This window comes from Aotus nancymaae, unplaced genomic scaffold, assembly GCF_030222135.1.
Source record: "Aotus nancymaae isolate 86718 unplaced genomic scaffold, 86718_ANA_hifiasm-v0.15.2.pri h1tg000057l, whole genome shotgun sequence".
Classification (NCBI taxonomy): Eukaryota; Metazoa; Chordata; class Mammalia; order Primates; family Aotidae; genus Aotus; species Aotus nancymaae.
Genome location: NW_026988471.1, coordinates 47,287,876 through 47,304,286, shown reverse-complemented (window position 1 = coordinate 47,304,286; position 16,411 = coordinate 47,287,876). Strand labels below are relative to the sequence as shown.

Genomic DNA, 16,411 nt, shown 5'->3' with positions numbered 1-16,411 from the left:
CATAAAGAACTCTTAAAATTCAATGATAGACAACCTAACTGAAAAATGGAGAAAGGATCTTAATAAACATTTCTCCAAAGAAGATAATACAAATGGCCAATAAGCACATGAAAAGATAGTCAACATCACTATCCATTAGGGAAATGCAAGTCAAAACCACAATGAATACCATTTAATACCCACTAAAATCAAAAAACCAAATAATAATAAGCACTGAAGAGGATGTGGAGAAATTAGAACCCTCATACACTGCTGGTAGGAATGTAAAAGGGTACAGCACTTTGGAAAACACTCTAGCAGCTCCTCAAACAGTTAAGCAGAGTTGCCACATGACCCAGCAATTCCATTCCTCGTTATATACTCCCAAAGAAATGAAAAAAGATGTCCACAAAGAAACTTGTACATGACTGTCAACAGCATCACTACTTGTAATAGCCAAAAGGTAGAAACAACCCAAATGTCCATACATGACAAATGGCTAAGTAAAATGGATATATCCATAAAATGGAATATTATTCTGCAATAAAAAGGAATTAAGTATTGATACATGCTGCAACTTTTATGAATCTTAAAAGCATAACAGTAATTGAAAGAAGTCAGAAAAGACCACATTTTATACTATTCCATTTATACGAAATGGGTAGAATTGGAAAATATATAGACAGAATGTAAATTACTAGTACTTAAGTTCTAGGGAGGGGTAGAACAGGGGAATGTGGGGGGAGGTGATAGCTAAAACACAGAGGGTTTCTTCTTTAGGTGATAAAAACATTCCAAAATTGACTGTAGTGACTTGCACATCCCTGTGAACACACTAAAAACCACTGAATTGTAAACTTTAATACACGTATAGTATGTAAATTATATCACAATAATGCTGTTTAAAAAGATCACAGTACCAGAAAAATTATGGCATTCCTTAAAGTGTCATTTAAACTGAAGTCCATTCAGTTACCCAAAAACACTGTTTTTTAAGCTAGGCCAAAGGGGAACAAATGGCATTTTTTTTACGACTAAAGCTCCCCTATGCTATTTGTTGGAAAGCTGCTACAAATTCTTTTGATTTCTTCCCGTCTATACAAAAATAGGAAGGAAAGGAAGGGAATTAATATTTAACACATGTCCAATGCCTGATATTTTACATACTTTATTTTTATTACTTATTTATTTCGGAAACAGAGTGTTGCTTTGTTGCTCAGGCTGGAGTGCAGTGGTGTGATCATTGCTCACTGCAGCCTTTACCTCCTTGGCTAAAATGATCCTCCCACTTCAGCCTCCAGAGTAGCTGGGACTACAAGGAAGTGTCCCCACATGTGGCTAATTTTTAAATTTTTTGCAGAGATAGAGTCTCCCTGTGTTGCCCAGGGTGGTCTCAAACTCCTGACCTCAAGCAATCATCCCATCTCAGCCTCCCAACATGCTGGGATGACAGATGTGAGTCACCTCCCCTGTCTGTACATTCTTCATTTAACTCAATAATCACAACACTTAACTCCATTGTATATATGGGAAACCAGAAGTCCAGACAGGCCAAGAGTTTTGTCCAAGGTCATAAATGTATAAAGGGCTAGAGAATTTGAATTCAAGTTTTCCTGATGCCAGATCCTATGCTCCTCTCACTCTACTTAGCTAAACCATCTCCCTTTTCTGGCTTCTTGTACTCTTAAGTTCTTGAAATTGACCCATGAGCAACAAACATACTTACTTGGCAAGGCAAGAAGAGCTATGTAAGTCTGCAGCTTCTCAAACACAGCTGTCATTTTTTTCATGTCCTGGGACAGCTCTAGATTCCTGGCTCTTAAAGCAGATGTGCAAAGAGAGGATTCACATTCTTCTTCTAAACTAGGAATAGGCAGATTTTTAAGAAGTGAGCATCCCAAACAATTTTCAATTAGCTATTAGCAGCCAACTAAATTCTCAAATAACTATATCCAAGGAGAGATACTGCAGAAAAAGGAATCTGATCTCATTTGTATGGCTTCATTTTTTTACATAATGATACATACACTGCTTGCTGCAAATACCAATGGAATAAGAGAGGATTCAATGGAATAACAGATAAAGGCACATGTTCATTATTTATCCTGAGAGTAGCACAAAACATTAAAATATTTTTATTCTTTCTTTCTTTCTTTCTTTCTTTCTTTATTTTTTGAGATGGAGTCTCACTCTGTCGCCAGGTTGGAGTACAGTGGCACAATCTCAGCTCACTGCAACCTCCACCTCCCAGGTTCAAGTCATTCTCATGCCTCAGCTTCCTGAGTAGCTGGGATTACAGGCACCCACCACCACGCCCAGCTAATTTTTGTATTTTCACAGTAGAGTTGGGGTTTTGCCATGTTGGCCAGGCTGGACTCGAACTCCTGACCTCAGATGATCCGCCCGCCCTGGCTTCCCAAAGTGCTGGGATTACAGGCATGTACCACTGTGCCCGATCAAAATACAGTCAAACAGATTTACAATCTAGAGGCTCAAATTTAAAAGCAAATGCTTAATGTTCATAAAATGCATTTTACCATTTTTAATTTTAAATAGTTACATGGGAAAACTTAATTATAAGGTTTTTTAAAAAAAAATAGTGTCTTAACTATTCATTTTAAAATATGGAGGTAATCAAGCAAAAAAAAAGGTTTTCATACAAAGCCAAAAAAGGTAGCATAGGAGTCATAATCATATTCATTCCCTCTCCCTTGCAACTTCTCTTCTACTTTATCTACAGCAGACAGCTTCATTCCACTCTAAGCCCATTTACTACTCAATAACAGGTCATCTTGTCAATTAAAGTGGTATTTTTTTTTTTTTTGAGATGGAGTCTCACTCTGTCACCAGGCTGGAGTGCAGTGGTACGACCTCAGCTCACTGCAACCTTCGCCTCCCGGGTTCAAGGGATTCTCTTGCCTCAGCCTCATGAAGAGCTGGGACTACAAGCACGTGCCACCACGCCCAGCTAATCTTTGTATTTTTAGCAGAGATGGAGTCTCACCATGTTGGCCAGGATGGTCTTGATCTTTTGACTTCATGATCTACCCATCTCAGCCTCCTAAAGTGCTGGGATTACAGGCATGAAGCCAAGTTGACTGGCTATAAAGTGGTATTTAAACCAATGCTCCCAAAATTGCCGAAAAACATGAATAACTCATGAAGCAGGGTTGAAAGCATATGGGACAAAATATTCCAAAAGTAGAAATCTTGGCTTATGAAAGAATTCATCCAGTGTTTTAAAAAATATAATCATGGAAAAAATGAAGCAGGATAAAATTCATAACCTTTTCAAATAGTAAATGTTTGTGCAATGGTTCTTTTTTTTTTTTTTTTTTTTTTTTTTTTTGAGACGGAGTTTCGCTCTTGATACCCAGGCTGGAGTGCAATGGCGCGATCTCGGCTCACCGCAACCTCCGCCTCCTGGGTTCAGGCAATTCTCCTGCCTCAGCCTCCTGAGTAGCTGGGATTACAGGCACGCGCCACCGTGCCCAGCTAATTTTTTTTTGTATTAGTAGAGACGGGGTTTCACCATGTTGACCAGGATGGTCTCGATCTCTTGACCTCGTGATCCACCCGCCTCGGCCTCCCAAAGTGCTGGGATTACAGGCTTGAGCCACCGCGCCCGGCCTGTGCAATGGTTCTTAAATGAATTCTTCTTAAAGCCAAATCAAAGTTATATTCAACTTTTATGTTAAATTCTAGAGCTGATTTTCAAAAAATCTTTAGTTATACTGAACTATTAACATATAAGGATCTAAAATAAAACTATTAGTTCATAATTATTAAACCATAATTCTCTGATTCCCAAAATCCTATCATATGCACAAATCATAGAATTTGGTTACTGAAATGCCTTGTTAGGTTAGAATTAGGAAAGATGTCTCTTAATATATATTAATTTCTTTTAGCCAGGCATGGTGGCTCACACCTGTAATCCCAGCAGTTTGGGAAGCCAAGGCAGGTAGATCACAAGGTCAGAAGTTCAAGACCAGTCTGGCTCATATAGTGAAATCCCGTCTCTGCTAAAAATACAAAAAATTAGCCGGGTGTTGGTATACACCTGTAATCCCAGCTACTTGAGAGTCTGAGGCAGGAGAATCGTGTGAACCCGGGAGACAGAGGTTGCAGTGAGCCGAGATCGTGCTATTGCACTCCAGCCCAGGCGACAGTGCTGCAGGACTCCGTCTTGAAAAAAAAAAAAAAAATACATACATATATATATACACACACACACACACACACACACACACACACATATTTGTATGTGTGTGTGTGTGTAAATTTTTTAATAATAAAATTTTATATTTTTGAAATGCTAAACTTACTACTTTAGTTTTACAAGGACCTATGTACTACAATTACTTATATATTTTCTTTTTTTTTTTTTTTCAAGAGATGGGGATTCTATCACCTAGGCTGAAGTAACAGCTCACTGCAGCCTTGAACGCCTGGGTTCAAGCAATTCTTCCATCTCAGCCTCCTAAGTAGCTGGGACTACAGGCATATGCCACCACCTCCAGCAAGTTTTCTTTTTATTTTCAGTAGAGACAGGTCTCCCTATAGCGCCCAGGCTGTTCTCAAATTCCTGGTCTCAAGTGATCTTCCTTCCTCTACTTCATAAGGTATTCGGATTACAGGCATGTGCCACCATGCCTGGCCTACTATATTCAGTATCTGTAATAAACCAATTTTTTTTTTTTTTTGAGACAGAGTCTAACTCTGCTGCCCATGCTGGAGTGCAGTGATGTGACCTTGGCTCACTGCAACCTTCGCCTCCCAGGTTCAAGGGATCCTCCTGCCTCACACCTCCTGAGTAGTTGGGACCACAGGCGTGTGCTACCACGCCCAGTTAATTTTTGTATTTTTTTTTTGAGACGGAGTTTCACTCTTGTTACCCAGGCTGGAGTGCAATGGCGCGATCTCGGCTCACCGCAACCTCCGCCTCCTGGGTTCAGGCAATTCTCCTGCCTCAGCCTCCTGAGTAGCTGGGATTACAGGCACACACCACCATGCCCAGCTAATTTTTTGTATTTTTAGAAGAGACGGGGTTTCACCATGTTGACCAGGATGGTCTCGATCTCTTGACTTCGTGATCCACCCGTCTCGGCCTCCCAAAGTGCTGGGATTACAGGCTTGAGCCACCGCGCCCGGCCTAATTTTTGTATTTTTAATAGATACAGGGTTTCACCATGTTGGCAAGGCTGATCTCAAACTCCTGACCTCAGGGGATCTATCCACCTTGGCCTCCTAAAGTGTTGGGACTACAGGCATGAGCCACCATGCCCAGCCAACCCACTTATTTTCTAAACCTTATTTTACCGTAAAATATTCTGTCTTTTATGTTCCAGTTGTATTGTTCTTTGATTTTTGTTTGTTTGTTTTTGAGATGGAGTCTCATTCTGGTGCCTAGGCTAGAGTACAATGACTCGATATCAACTCACTGCAACCTTTACCTCCGGGTTCAAGTGATTCTCCTGCCTTAGCCTCCCAAGTAGCTGGGACTATAGGCATGTGCCACAATGCCCAGCTAATTTTTGTATTTTTAGTACAGACAGGGTTTCACCATATTGGCCAGGTTGATCTCGAACTCCTGACCTCAGGTGATCTACCCACCTCAGTCTCCCAAAGTGCTGGGATTACATGTGTGAGCCACCACTCCCAGGCTTGATTTTTTTAAAAAGAGGCTAAATTTTAGAATGAAAAAATTTAAATGGAATAGCTGTCTCGGTATTTTTAAAACAAAAGTATCAAAACTTACAAGCAATATTATAAAATTTCCAGTAATATATATTATTTTCACTGCCTTTTTGGAAATTTAAGGTAGAATATCAAAGGTTACTAAATGACGTATCCTCTAAGGGCTAGAGTTGATAAGGTTTTTAGTTTATAACAAGTCACTAATAACAAAAGTAAGAAAATATACCATTTCAAAGAAACCTAAAATGTATAGATCCTAACGTAGAAGGAAACTATTATTAACACCCATCTAGATGTTAACCGCAAAGGGATAACAATGGTAACCACAGTACAGAGCAACTGAAAATCCATAACTGACTGCAATTCAACTTCCTTAAATTTAAGCTCATGCTGCTCAACCATGCGTTTCCTTTTTCATGGAAGTCCAAATTGGGTGTGGTGCAGAAAAGTCTGGCAAATCACAAGAGGCACAAGTTACTATTTTATTAACGCCAGCCCAGATCAGGTTACACCCACAACTACCCACGTTCCCTGGCCTCCAGGGGTAACTACCTTTTTAACTGATAGGGAAGAATCTTCCTAAGAAAACATATGTAGGAGGTTAAATGTTCTGAAAAAGTTTTCAATTTCACAGTTGTCTCCTGGAAAAGAAAAATAATTTCCAAGTTAAAAGTGCTACTGGACAAAGAGGAGCTCCCACTGTTCCAGAAGCAAAACAAGAAGAAAATTACCAAGACAGTCACAGTATCCTCAGTGATACTTTCAAATAAATGAAGCATTCCTTCCTCAAGAGGGCGGACATAGGATGCATTTTCATGAAGGTATTGTGAGAACTAAATAGGAGGGAAAGAATTGTGAATTAAATCACTAGAAAATAACAAACATCAACACATTTCTAAATGGACCCACCGAATAATAAACATACATTATAAACCTGATGACAGCTCACTGCAGCCTTGAACTCCTGTGCTCAAGTTTTGGAAACTTTTTTTTGGAAATTTGGCTTAAAAGCCAAACACAGATGTTCCCCTCTAATAGTCCCAGATGATACCCACAAGTCCCTATCCCATTCTAAATTGAGGAACTAGAAGAGAGGTGACACAATTAATAAGCAGGCATCAGAGGAAATAGGGAGGGGATATTGCATTAGAACCTAGGACCAACAGGTCAGCTTCCCTGAACACCTGCTTCTCCATAGGGGGTTTCCAGTTTAAAAAGAAAAATAAATAAGACTGTATGACAAAAGTTTTTGTGTTATATACCTAATTTTTAAAAAACAAGCCTATTGAGGACAGCTTATTTTTATTGTATATAGTATTTGGGGTTAACAAATTCCAAGAATGTAATTATCAAAATGGCATAAAAACATTTTTTTTTTGTTTTTGGAGACAGAATCTTACTCTGTCTCCCAAGCTGAAGTGCAGTGGCACAATCTTGGCTCACTGCAACCTGTTGCCCAGGCTGGTCTTGAACTCCTGAGGTCAAGCGATTCACCTGCCTTAGCCTCCCAAAGTACTATGATTACAGGTATGAGCTACGATGCCTGGTCAGAAAGTATTTTTTTAATATTACAGGAAGTATAAAAGAAAGCATGACTACATTAAAGTGTTGCAGTACTGTCTTCCCTATCCAGGTCTTCTGAAAGCTTTTTCCCACAGTGATATTAAAGAGTATTTCAAAGGCCCAATGTTTAATTTTTACAAACTTCAATAGATGTGTAGAGTCAGACCAAAATTGATGAAAGCCAAGCACCTACTGAGGGCTTCCTATGTGTAAGGCATAACGATGATGATCCTAAGAGCTAATCCTTATTGGGTACTTACTATATGCCAAGCACTGTTTTTAGTGCTTTACATGTATTATCTTATTTAATCCTCAGATATGCTTACCTGTGAGGTAGGTATATCTCCCGTTTTAAAGATGAGAAAACTGAAGCGCAGAGGGTATATTTCCAAAGGGGACATAACTGAGAAAGTGGCAGAACTGGACTTGGAACCCAGGAAGTCTGACTCCTGAGTCCAAGTCTTTGCTGCACTAATAGGCACATAGGGGACCTACGGGCATAAACACTATTCAAACCCTGAAAATACTGCATGATGCACAAAAGAAGTAGGGAATAAGAATCAGGTTATGTAAGAAGTAGCATGACTCATATTTCAGACTGCCACATCGCAAGGCACTTAGAGCACATATCTGTAGCAATTTCCCTTAATTTCCACCCTGTGAGAGCCAGCTTCTAAGATGGTCTCAATTGTCCCCACCTCCTAGTATTTCTGGTTTTGTGTGTTACCCTTTCACATTGTTTCAAGGTTGGTCTGATCTGTGCGACTAATACGATATTGCAGAAGGATGATGTGTGACTACCTAGGCTATGCCATAAAAGGCACTGGGGCTTCTACTTTGCTCTCTCTTAGACCGCTCACTATGAGAAATGTTAGCTGCCATTAATGAGGACACTCAAAGAGCCTTATGGCAAGGTCCAGGCAATAAGAAACTGAGGTTCCCAGCCAACAACTAGCACTAACTCACCAGGCACATGAGTGGGCCACCTGGGATGCAAATCCCCCAGCTCCAGTGACATCCTGACTGAAACCTTATGAGAGATCATGAGCCAGCGAACTAGCTCCTCCATTCTGGACCCGCAGCAACTGTGAGATAGTAAATGTTTGTTGTTTTAAACTACAAAGTTTTAGGGTAATTTATCACATAGCAATACATAGCTAATATACTCACTAAGATTTATTTTATCCTTTTCAGTTAAATGAAATTTTGTAAGCTACCTTAAATTGTTTTTCAGGATTAGCAGGGGAGAAAAAAAGGAAAGAAAAGAACAAAATCTAATGGCCCCAAAAAAGCACATGGACAGAAGGAAGTGACATTTAAACCCTGTCTGAGCCTCATTAACCCTGAAAATGCCCCCCAAGCTCAACTGGAAAAGCAGTTTGCCTCCCACTCCATAACTCAGCAGGAAGGAAAAAGTCAACTACACCACACAGGTTGTTTTGCTCCTAAACATGCCCCACGAAGGAAGTTACACTGTGAGTACAATCAGGGAGAGAAAGGCCAGCAAATTAATTTCTCCAACAATAAAATGGCAGTTTTCATTATGTCACCCCCTGATCAAAAAGCTACAAAGGCCTCAATCCTACAAACAAAGTGAAGGTCTATGTCTTGGCCTGCTCTTACGGGCCTTTCAGAACCTGGAGTCATTTTTTCTTTTTCAACCTTACTTCCCATTCCTCTCCATCTAAGGACTTCACATTCCAGACAAGACAGTTTGTTCATTATTCCTTCCCCATGCCTCACCTCTCCCAACCACCCCCACTACCCCGCCCGCCACACTCCCTATGTTTTCCTCCTCCATGATTTTGCTCATGTCATTCTCTCTTCTGGGGGAAAAAGTGTATTCCACATCTCTCCTATTCAAACCCTGCTAATTTTTCAAGACAATTCAAATCTCCAAAACATCTTTCCCAGACCTTACCACCTACAGCAACCTCCTTTCCCTGGTGATCTCATACCACTTACTGGCCATACCACTCATTCATACTGAGGTCTTTAAAAAACTCCCCTAGGAACCAGACACAGTGGCTTATGCCTGTAATTCCAACACTTTGGGAGGCTGAGGTGGGCAAATCACCTGAGGTCAGGAGTTCGAGACCAGCCTGGCCAACGTGGTGAAAACCTGGCTCTACTACAAATATGAAAAAAAAAAAAAAAAAAAAAAAAAAAAACTAGCCACAGTGGTGGTGGACACCTGTAGTCCCAGCTACTTGGGAAGCTGAGGTGGGAGGATTGCTTGGGACCAGGAGGCAGAAGTTGCAATGAACCAAGATTGCGCTACTGCACTCCAGTCTGGGCGACAGAGCGAGACTCCGCCTCAATAAAAAAAACAAAAGAAAAAAAAACCTCCCTGATACGGTTTGGCTCTGTGTCCCCATCCAAATCTCATCTTCTAGCTCCCATAATTCCCACATGTTGTGGGAGGGACCCAGTGGGAGATTACTGAATCATGGGGGTGGGTCTTTCCCATGCTATTCTCATGATAGTGAATGGGTCTAATGAGATTTGATGGTTTTAAAAATGGCAGTTTCCCTGCACAAGCACTCTTTTTGCCTGCCACAATCCATGGAAGATGTGACTTGCTCCTCCTTGACTTGACTGTGAGGCCTCCCCAGCCATGTGGAACTCTAAGTCTAATAAACCTCTTTCTTTTGTAAATTGCCCAGTCTCTGGTATGTCTTTATCAGCAACATAAAAATGGACTAAAACACTTCCCTAGTATTTAATTTCTTAAGACTCTCCATTTTTGCCATATTTTATCTTGAGAGTAAAATCTATGACTTTTATTTTTCCATGTCCTTTGCAGTACTTGGATGGTGCACAGAAGTGGTCTAAAAACAAGTAATATCTCCCTATTTTGCTCAGGGCAAACAAAATGTATTCTGAATTAAACTCACCTTCTGATTCAATGGAGAGATGGTGTCGATGGCAGAATCAACAGGAAAAATCTGAATCCTCTGTTCTGTGTAGGTATGAAAGTTCAGAAGAGCCGTCACCAGATCCTGAACAAAAGCCAGGGCCTGCCCAGCAATATCACGCATCTTTAGCTTTAAAATGAAACATGCACAAAGTCAACTATCACATTATTATCCCAAAAGAACTTTATCGAGTCTGTTCTGGAGAAAACATTTGAATCCTAGTGTGATTATTCCTTAATTTAAATTCATCTGCTCCCACTTGAATTTTAATATTTCTATCTAAGTAAATTAGAAAGCCACCAGTTTTGGCAAATACACCTCCTGCACTTAACCCAGACCACTTAAGTTCTACCAACCTACAAAAAAGTATGGCTCAAAACATTAATGCATCTCATAATTTGGTTCTAATGTTATCAGACAAGAGAGACAGCAAAAATCTGTGTAACTTATGAATGCAATAAAAAGCAAGCTACATTTGAATAAAATGTATGAGAAACATGTAAGGCAACAGTTAAACACAATGACTGAATGCACTATACAGAGGCCCAAACAACTAATTCTTCTTTCTGGAAAGTTTGATGTATACATAACTGAAAATAAAAACATGTACTTCATCCTTTACCTGGTGTCTCCTATTGTGGAGTGGAACGTTCAGAGCATTATACTGACTATATTCTACAAAAGAAAAAGAATGTACATTAAGTCTCTCATTTCACATATACCGAAAAACAACTTAACTAAAAAATAATGAATTCTCTGAAGCAAAATCAGCTTTACATAAGAATTTAAAATGATCAACAGTACAGAATAATGGAATTTACATAGAATCAGTGGTTCCTCAGAAAAAGTAATACTTCCCATCTTTTTTTAACTTCAGGCTTAAAAACACCCGAACAAATCCTGTTTCCATTTCTAAGAAATCATTTCAAATACTGCCTTTGGGCTTATCAAGACTACTTAGAAAGGCTCATGATGTTCTTGCTTTTTCAGTCATTCTCCCTTCTGAAATAACCCTACACAAAGCCGCCACACTAATCAGCCAAAAATACCGTTTTCATGACACTACACTACTGGAAAAATCTATCACTGCCACTGTGGATCCCAATGACTCAATCTTAACTTTCCCAGATGGCATCACTATCTATCTCAGTCTTCCTCTCTACCCTGGTCTGTCACTAATCTCTGGCAGCTTTCTCACACCTAGCCACGCCTCCTCAACCTCCTCCTTAATAAGCTGCATCTCTCCTCATCTCTACTCATCCCTTCAGCCACTCAAACCTGCCCTCCTCTGCCCAGGTTCTCAGTCAGAGTGACCCCAGTGCCAAAACTGATTTGGAACGTTCCTGTGACATACTCACCCAGTTCTCTTTTATGTCTTCATTGCTACTCACTGGGCTTTGCACTCCCAGCTTGGTCTCCTGTCTACCAATACCTCTGCAGGCTTCTATCAGCCATCTTTCAGCCTTGCTTGTTTTGCTTCCCAGCCTGGTCCATTGTTTCAACAATGCATTCGCTAACACAAATCCCGAGTAAGGTCCACTACAATTTACTCTGTCTAACTCCAGAGGGCTTCAACTCTACTCAGCAATCCACAATTTCATTGCTATGTGCCTATTTTATTTCCCATGACATCTATCCCAAACCTTTTCTGTTCTAAGCTTCTAATACCATTCCTCCTCTCTTCCCTGCTACCCAATGGATAGGATGGCCTCTCCCTACTCTGCCAAGAAGAACAGAGCCAAAGCAAGAGTTCTTACACTCCCCATCCTCCACCTCGGTCTACTGCTTACCTATCCTTTCCTCAGCTAACTGTCCTCCCAGGCCCTTAACAGCAGCTGCTTCTGACCCCCTTAAGACCTCAGCATATAATCACTCCCTGCTTCCATCTTCAGTATCTCCTCATTACAAATAAAGCATTTGCTGCAGCTCATTTAACTGTCTCCACAGTGAGCGTCTTCTATTACTTATATCACACTTAATTTTCTGCCCTGACTCCTGTCTCTGACACATGCAGCCTTTTCTTTCACTTTGCCCATCTGTCAGGCTCTCATCCTTCTTCATTTCCTTCATCCCCACTGCTCATAAAACAGCATTGCTCTGCCTGTTTCCTGAGCACCCATTCACCTCAACTTCCCGTGCTGGCAATCTGGTGTCCACCTACACCCTGCACAGAAGTGCTCCTCGCAAAGGATACTAGTCCTCTCAAGGCCACAAAATCCAGTCACCAAACCCAGTCTCCTTGCTGCATCACCCTCTGACCTCTCTATGCAATGTGCAGAACTGACCTGCACCACCAAGTTGAAACTCCCTTCTCCAGCTTCTACCCCACCCCATTTCCACAGCTCCTCTCCGTCTCCTGATTACTGGGATGGAGAACTCGCCAAGGACCCTGCACAGGCCTGACTGCACTGTGCACCCACCAATCCCAACACAAGGGCTCCTTCGGCCAACAGTGTTGACATCAGTTTCTCTCCCGAAGTCTAGTCTTTCATTTAGAAAGGCATACTCAACAGTTAGATAGATAGATATCAACCCATCTGTCAGAACATTAAACAACAAAGTTAACCTTGTTGTCTCTCACATAAACCTGCTCCTGTCTACCTCTTTCCTTTCAGTCAACTGCATCACCATCTTCCCAGTCACTGCCTCTTTCTCCCTTGTCTCCTTGAAAGGACCAATCTGTTCCTTCTCCTTCCATAAGATCTTCTGCATCTCCCCAACAACCCAGGCTAAGCCTTCATAATAGCATGCCAGGACTATCATCACAATAGTCTTTGACTCCCTTATCCTACCCCAAGGTAATCTACACTCTGTTGCCAGATTAACCTTGTGAGTAGACACATAGCATCATGACGTCCCCTGGCTCAAAAACGTCTCCAACAACCCCATGGCCTTATGAATTAAGTTCTCAGTCCCTAGACCAGAACACCAGGGTCTAGTCCCACTGTACCTTTCAGAACTTACATTTCCTTGCCCTCCACATCCTACACACCCTAAGCCTCCTGTCGTACTGAATTGATTACTGCTCCTGAGGGCACGATTGACACCTTTTGTTCTATATACCACACTACATGTAATTCCTTGGATTTTACCCTTATCTTTGCCCAATAAAACCTGCTCACACACCCACCCAGCTCAAAGCACCCTTTTTCTGGGAAGACTTCCCCATACCATGCCACCAGCAGTAATATCTCCTTCTCTGAAACCCCAGGAGGTTCTTCATGGCACAGTCTAGTTTATATTTTTGACATTTCTGTATCTGTCTCTGCCTTACCAGGCTACAAATTCCTTAAGGTAGAAATTTTGACTTATAAATTTTTGTATCCCCTATGATACCGAACTGTCTAGGAACTCAGCAAATGATCTCTAAATATTTCAGGACTAAAAGTAATAATCCACACGTGACAATGAAAGGGACCTAAAACAGGGTGACAACTAGTATTAGAAAAGGAAGGATAAATCCAAGATTCAGAAGGAAATTTTTAGAACCTAAAGATTAATGAATTGAGACAAAGCTTAAAGGGAAAATGTAATGCCACGGTTTCAAATCCAGTGAATCCAGCAGTATTTACATTAATGTAGAAGCTAGAAACAGGTGTTATTTTCAAAGGGGAATTTAAATTTTTTATACAATGATGACATGGGTTGACTTTAATCTTAAATCAAACTGCTATTTTTTGGCTGGGCACGGTGGCTCACACCTGTAATCCCAGCACTTTGGTAGGCCGAGGCGGGTACATCACCTGAGGTTAGGAGTTCGAGACCAGCCTAGCCAACATGGTGAAACTCTGTCTCTACTAAAAATACAAAAATTAGCCAGGTGTAGGTGTGGGCTCCTGTAATCCCAGCTACTTGGGAGACTGAGGCAGGAGAATCACTTGAACCTGGGAGGTGGAGGCTGCAGTGAGCAGAGACAGTACCACTGCACCCCAGCCTGGGCAACAAGAGCAAAATTCCATCTCAAAAAAAAAAAAACCTGTTGTTTTTCTCTTTTTTTCCTCTTTCTTTTTTTAGGTCCTCCCTAAAACAAATTTAGGGGGAGTAAAATATTAATTTCAATCATGTGATTATAGAAAAAGGAAATGTGCATCAATTTGAATATAAGTTTCAAAATCTAAATATTATCTCTGTTTTTGAGGTTTTGACTTAATTCTTATCTAAAGGTTGCAAATTTGGCACCTATTACACATGTAAAGTAATATATTTTTAACTTCTTTTTTGTTGTTCTTAGGAATGTAACTACCAGACCATTCCCAGCGTGAACAGGAAGTAAGGCTTAACCAATCTAGCTTCCTAACTATTGCTGGGGATTGACCAAGGGGTAAGACATCAGTTTGAGAAGATTTAACTCCCACCGCCAAGCCTCATTTCCCCCACCTCAAACAACAATTTTTCTTGTACATGTATTCAACTTTTTATGTGAAGGTTGTTTTTTTACCTTGGTAAATGCTAAATACATGTCATCAAAAAATGTGGATTTAGACTTCTTCCAAGAAGACCAGCTTTGGAGTAGTTATATGACAATTTAAAATCTTCCTGTTAATTATGACTGCCACAGCCGATCAAATGAACAAAAAGAAAGCAATCCTCTGTTAGGCCAATTAAATTTTTTGCCCAATAGATTAGAAATTAAATAGTTGGCTACCACAGAAAGGTTCAAAGTTACAAATAATGGAAAACTGTACATAATACCTACTTGTATCATTAAAAGGTACTTTTTCATTGATGATCGATAAGGATTCCTCTAATCTACCTGACAAATCTTCATGAAGGTTCTTTAACTGTAATTGACTGCAAGAAAAAAATACAAAGCCACATTCAATCATTGAGTGAATCTTCATTTGTTTGTTCCCTCAACAGCTGGTAGTAGGCTTCCAGAGAACTGTACCTGACATCTGGGATACTCTTGGCAGAGAGTTGTTAGAAGATGAAGATAAAATGCTAGCCTGGCTTCCAAAATCCCAGGGACGTCTGGAGAATGATGTGGAAGTTTGGAGGAATTTATCATAGTCCTAGGATCTTAGACAACCTTACATGTATTTCCCCAAGCTCAAATTAATCTTAGAGCTACTTCAAAATCATAAATGTTCTCTTTACAACACATAAATATTCATCCTACTATCGCTACAGACATCTTTTTTTTTGAGTATATATATTAGCCTTCTTTTCCCCTTGAGCTCAAAAGCTGATAATTAGTTTTATGCACACAGGTACACGTCTAAAACATGCATATAATTCTACCAATGCAACAAAACTGGTTTGAGAAATTCATTTGATTGATCCTATTAAAACCTAAAATATGTTATCAAATAAATGTTAGAATATACCTTTACCATGTCTAAATAATATTTTGATTTTAAGACTTATATATCTCCAAATTAGATCACATAACCTCCATTTCATTCAAAATGTACCATTAAAAGATTGGCATAGTGATGATCAGTCAGTTTTCCTTCCTAGGACTATCGGAGGCCCCTTCTGTTTAGAGTAGTTTCAAACAGAAAGACTCCAGTCCTCAGTGCAGGAGCTCCAGAACACCATCTGCCACGGCCCCAAACACTTGCAGGCTGAGGACTAATGCATAGGCCACTCTAGAACGCTTAAGGCCCCAGATATCTGAGAATTGAAAAGGACCCTGGAGACTACTACTCCCATTTCCTCCTTTTAAATGTAAGACAGTTAAGACAGAGGAGCTGCTACAATCAAAATTGAAGTCTTCTGAGTCTCACTGCAGAACCCTCTTGGAATTCAAGTTTTCACATACCATTCTTCCGTTCGAAGTCGACATTCCTTGGCCTCCTTTTCTAGAGTCTGAGATTTTACCTGAATTTCAGAAGAAAAAGAAAAGCGGATGGCTCAGGCTACAGATAGGAGCACACTAAGTAAGACCCTCCAGGCAACAGTCTCACCAGAAATGACTAACTCTTCAATAAAGTGCATAGACAATTAATACAAAAGCCGTAACTATTTTTTAGTGTGCTCTCAAAATGGGGCTTACTTCTAGTTTAGCCTTGTCATTCTGCAGCTTCTCAATGGTTTCCATGTACTTCCGGGTAAGACCGTCAACCACAGCTTGGTGCTGGGCTGCTTCTGTCTCCAGAGTGGCCAGCCGACTCCTCAACTCTGCTTCCACATGCTTGTGCTGCTCATCAGCTTCAAAAAACTAAAATGAGAAGACCATTTTCTCTCTCACAATATCCTAATATACATAAATGAGAAAAATAATAGCAGTGACTATTCACTGAGCAACT

The 16,411-nt window shown here is 40.4% G+C and overlaps 1 protein-coding gene across 2 annotated transcripts in view; it reads right to left on the bottom strand.

The window, feature by feature from the left end:
• The window catches only part of PPP1R21 (protein phosphatase 1 regulatory subunit 21), a 78,210-nt gene that overhangs the window by 43,220 nt on the left and 18,579 nt on the right, over positions 1-16,411 (bottom strand). For both annotated transcript variants that reach the window (XM_012465469.2, XM_064364061.1), the window contains exons 5-12: positions 16,159-16,323; positions 15,925-15,983; positions 14,857-14,951; positions 10,783-10,835; positions 10,140-10,289; positions 6,411-6,512; positions 6,232-6,320; positions 1,706-1,842 (exon numbers count right to left, since the gene is read on the bottom strand). In XM_012465469.2, the coding sequence (XP_012320892.2) occupies positions 1,706-1,842; positions 6,232-6,320; positions 6,411-6,512; positions 10,140-10,289; positions 10,783-10,835; positions 14,857-14,951; positions 15,925-15,983; positions 16,159-16,323 (850 nt within the window). The remainder of the gene's footprint in view (positions 1-1,705; positions 1,843-6,231; positions 6,321-6,410; positions 6,513-10,139; positions 10,290-10,782; positions 10,836-14,856; positions 14,952-15,924; positions 15,984-16,158; positions 16,324-16,411) is intronic.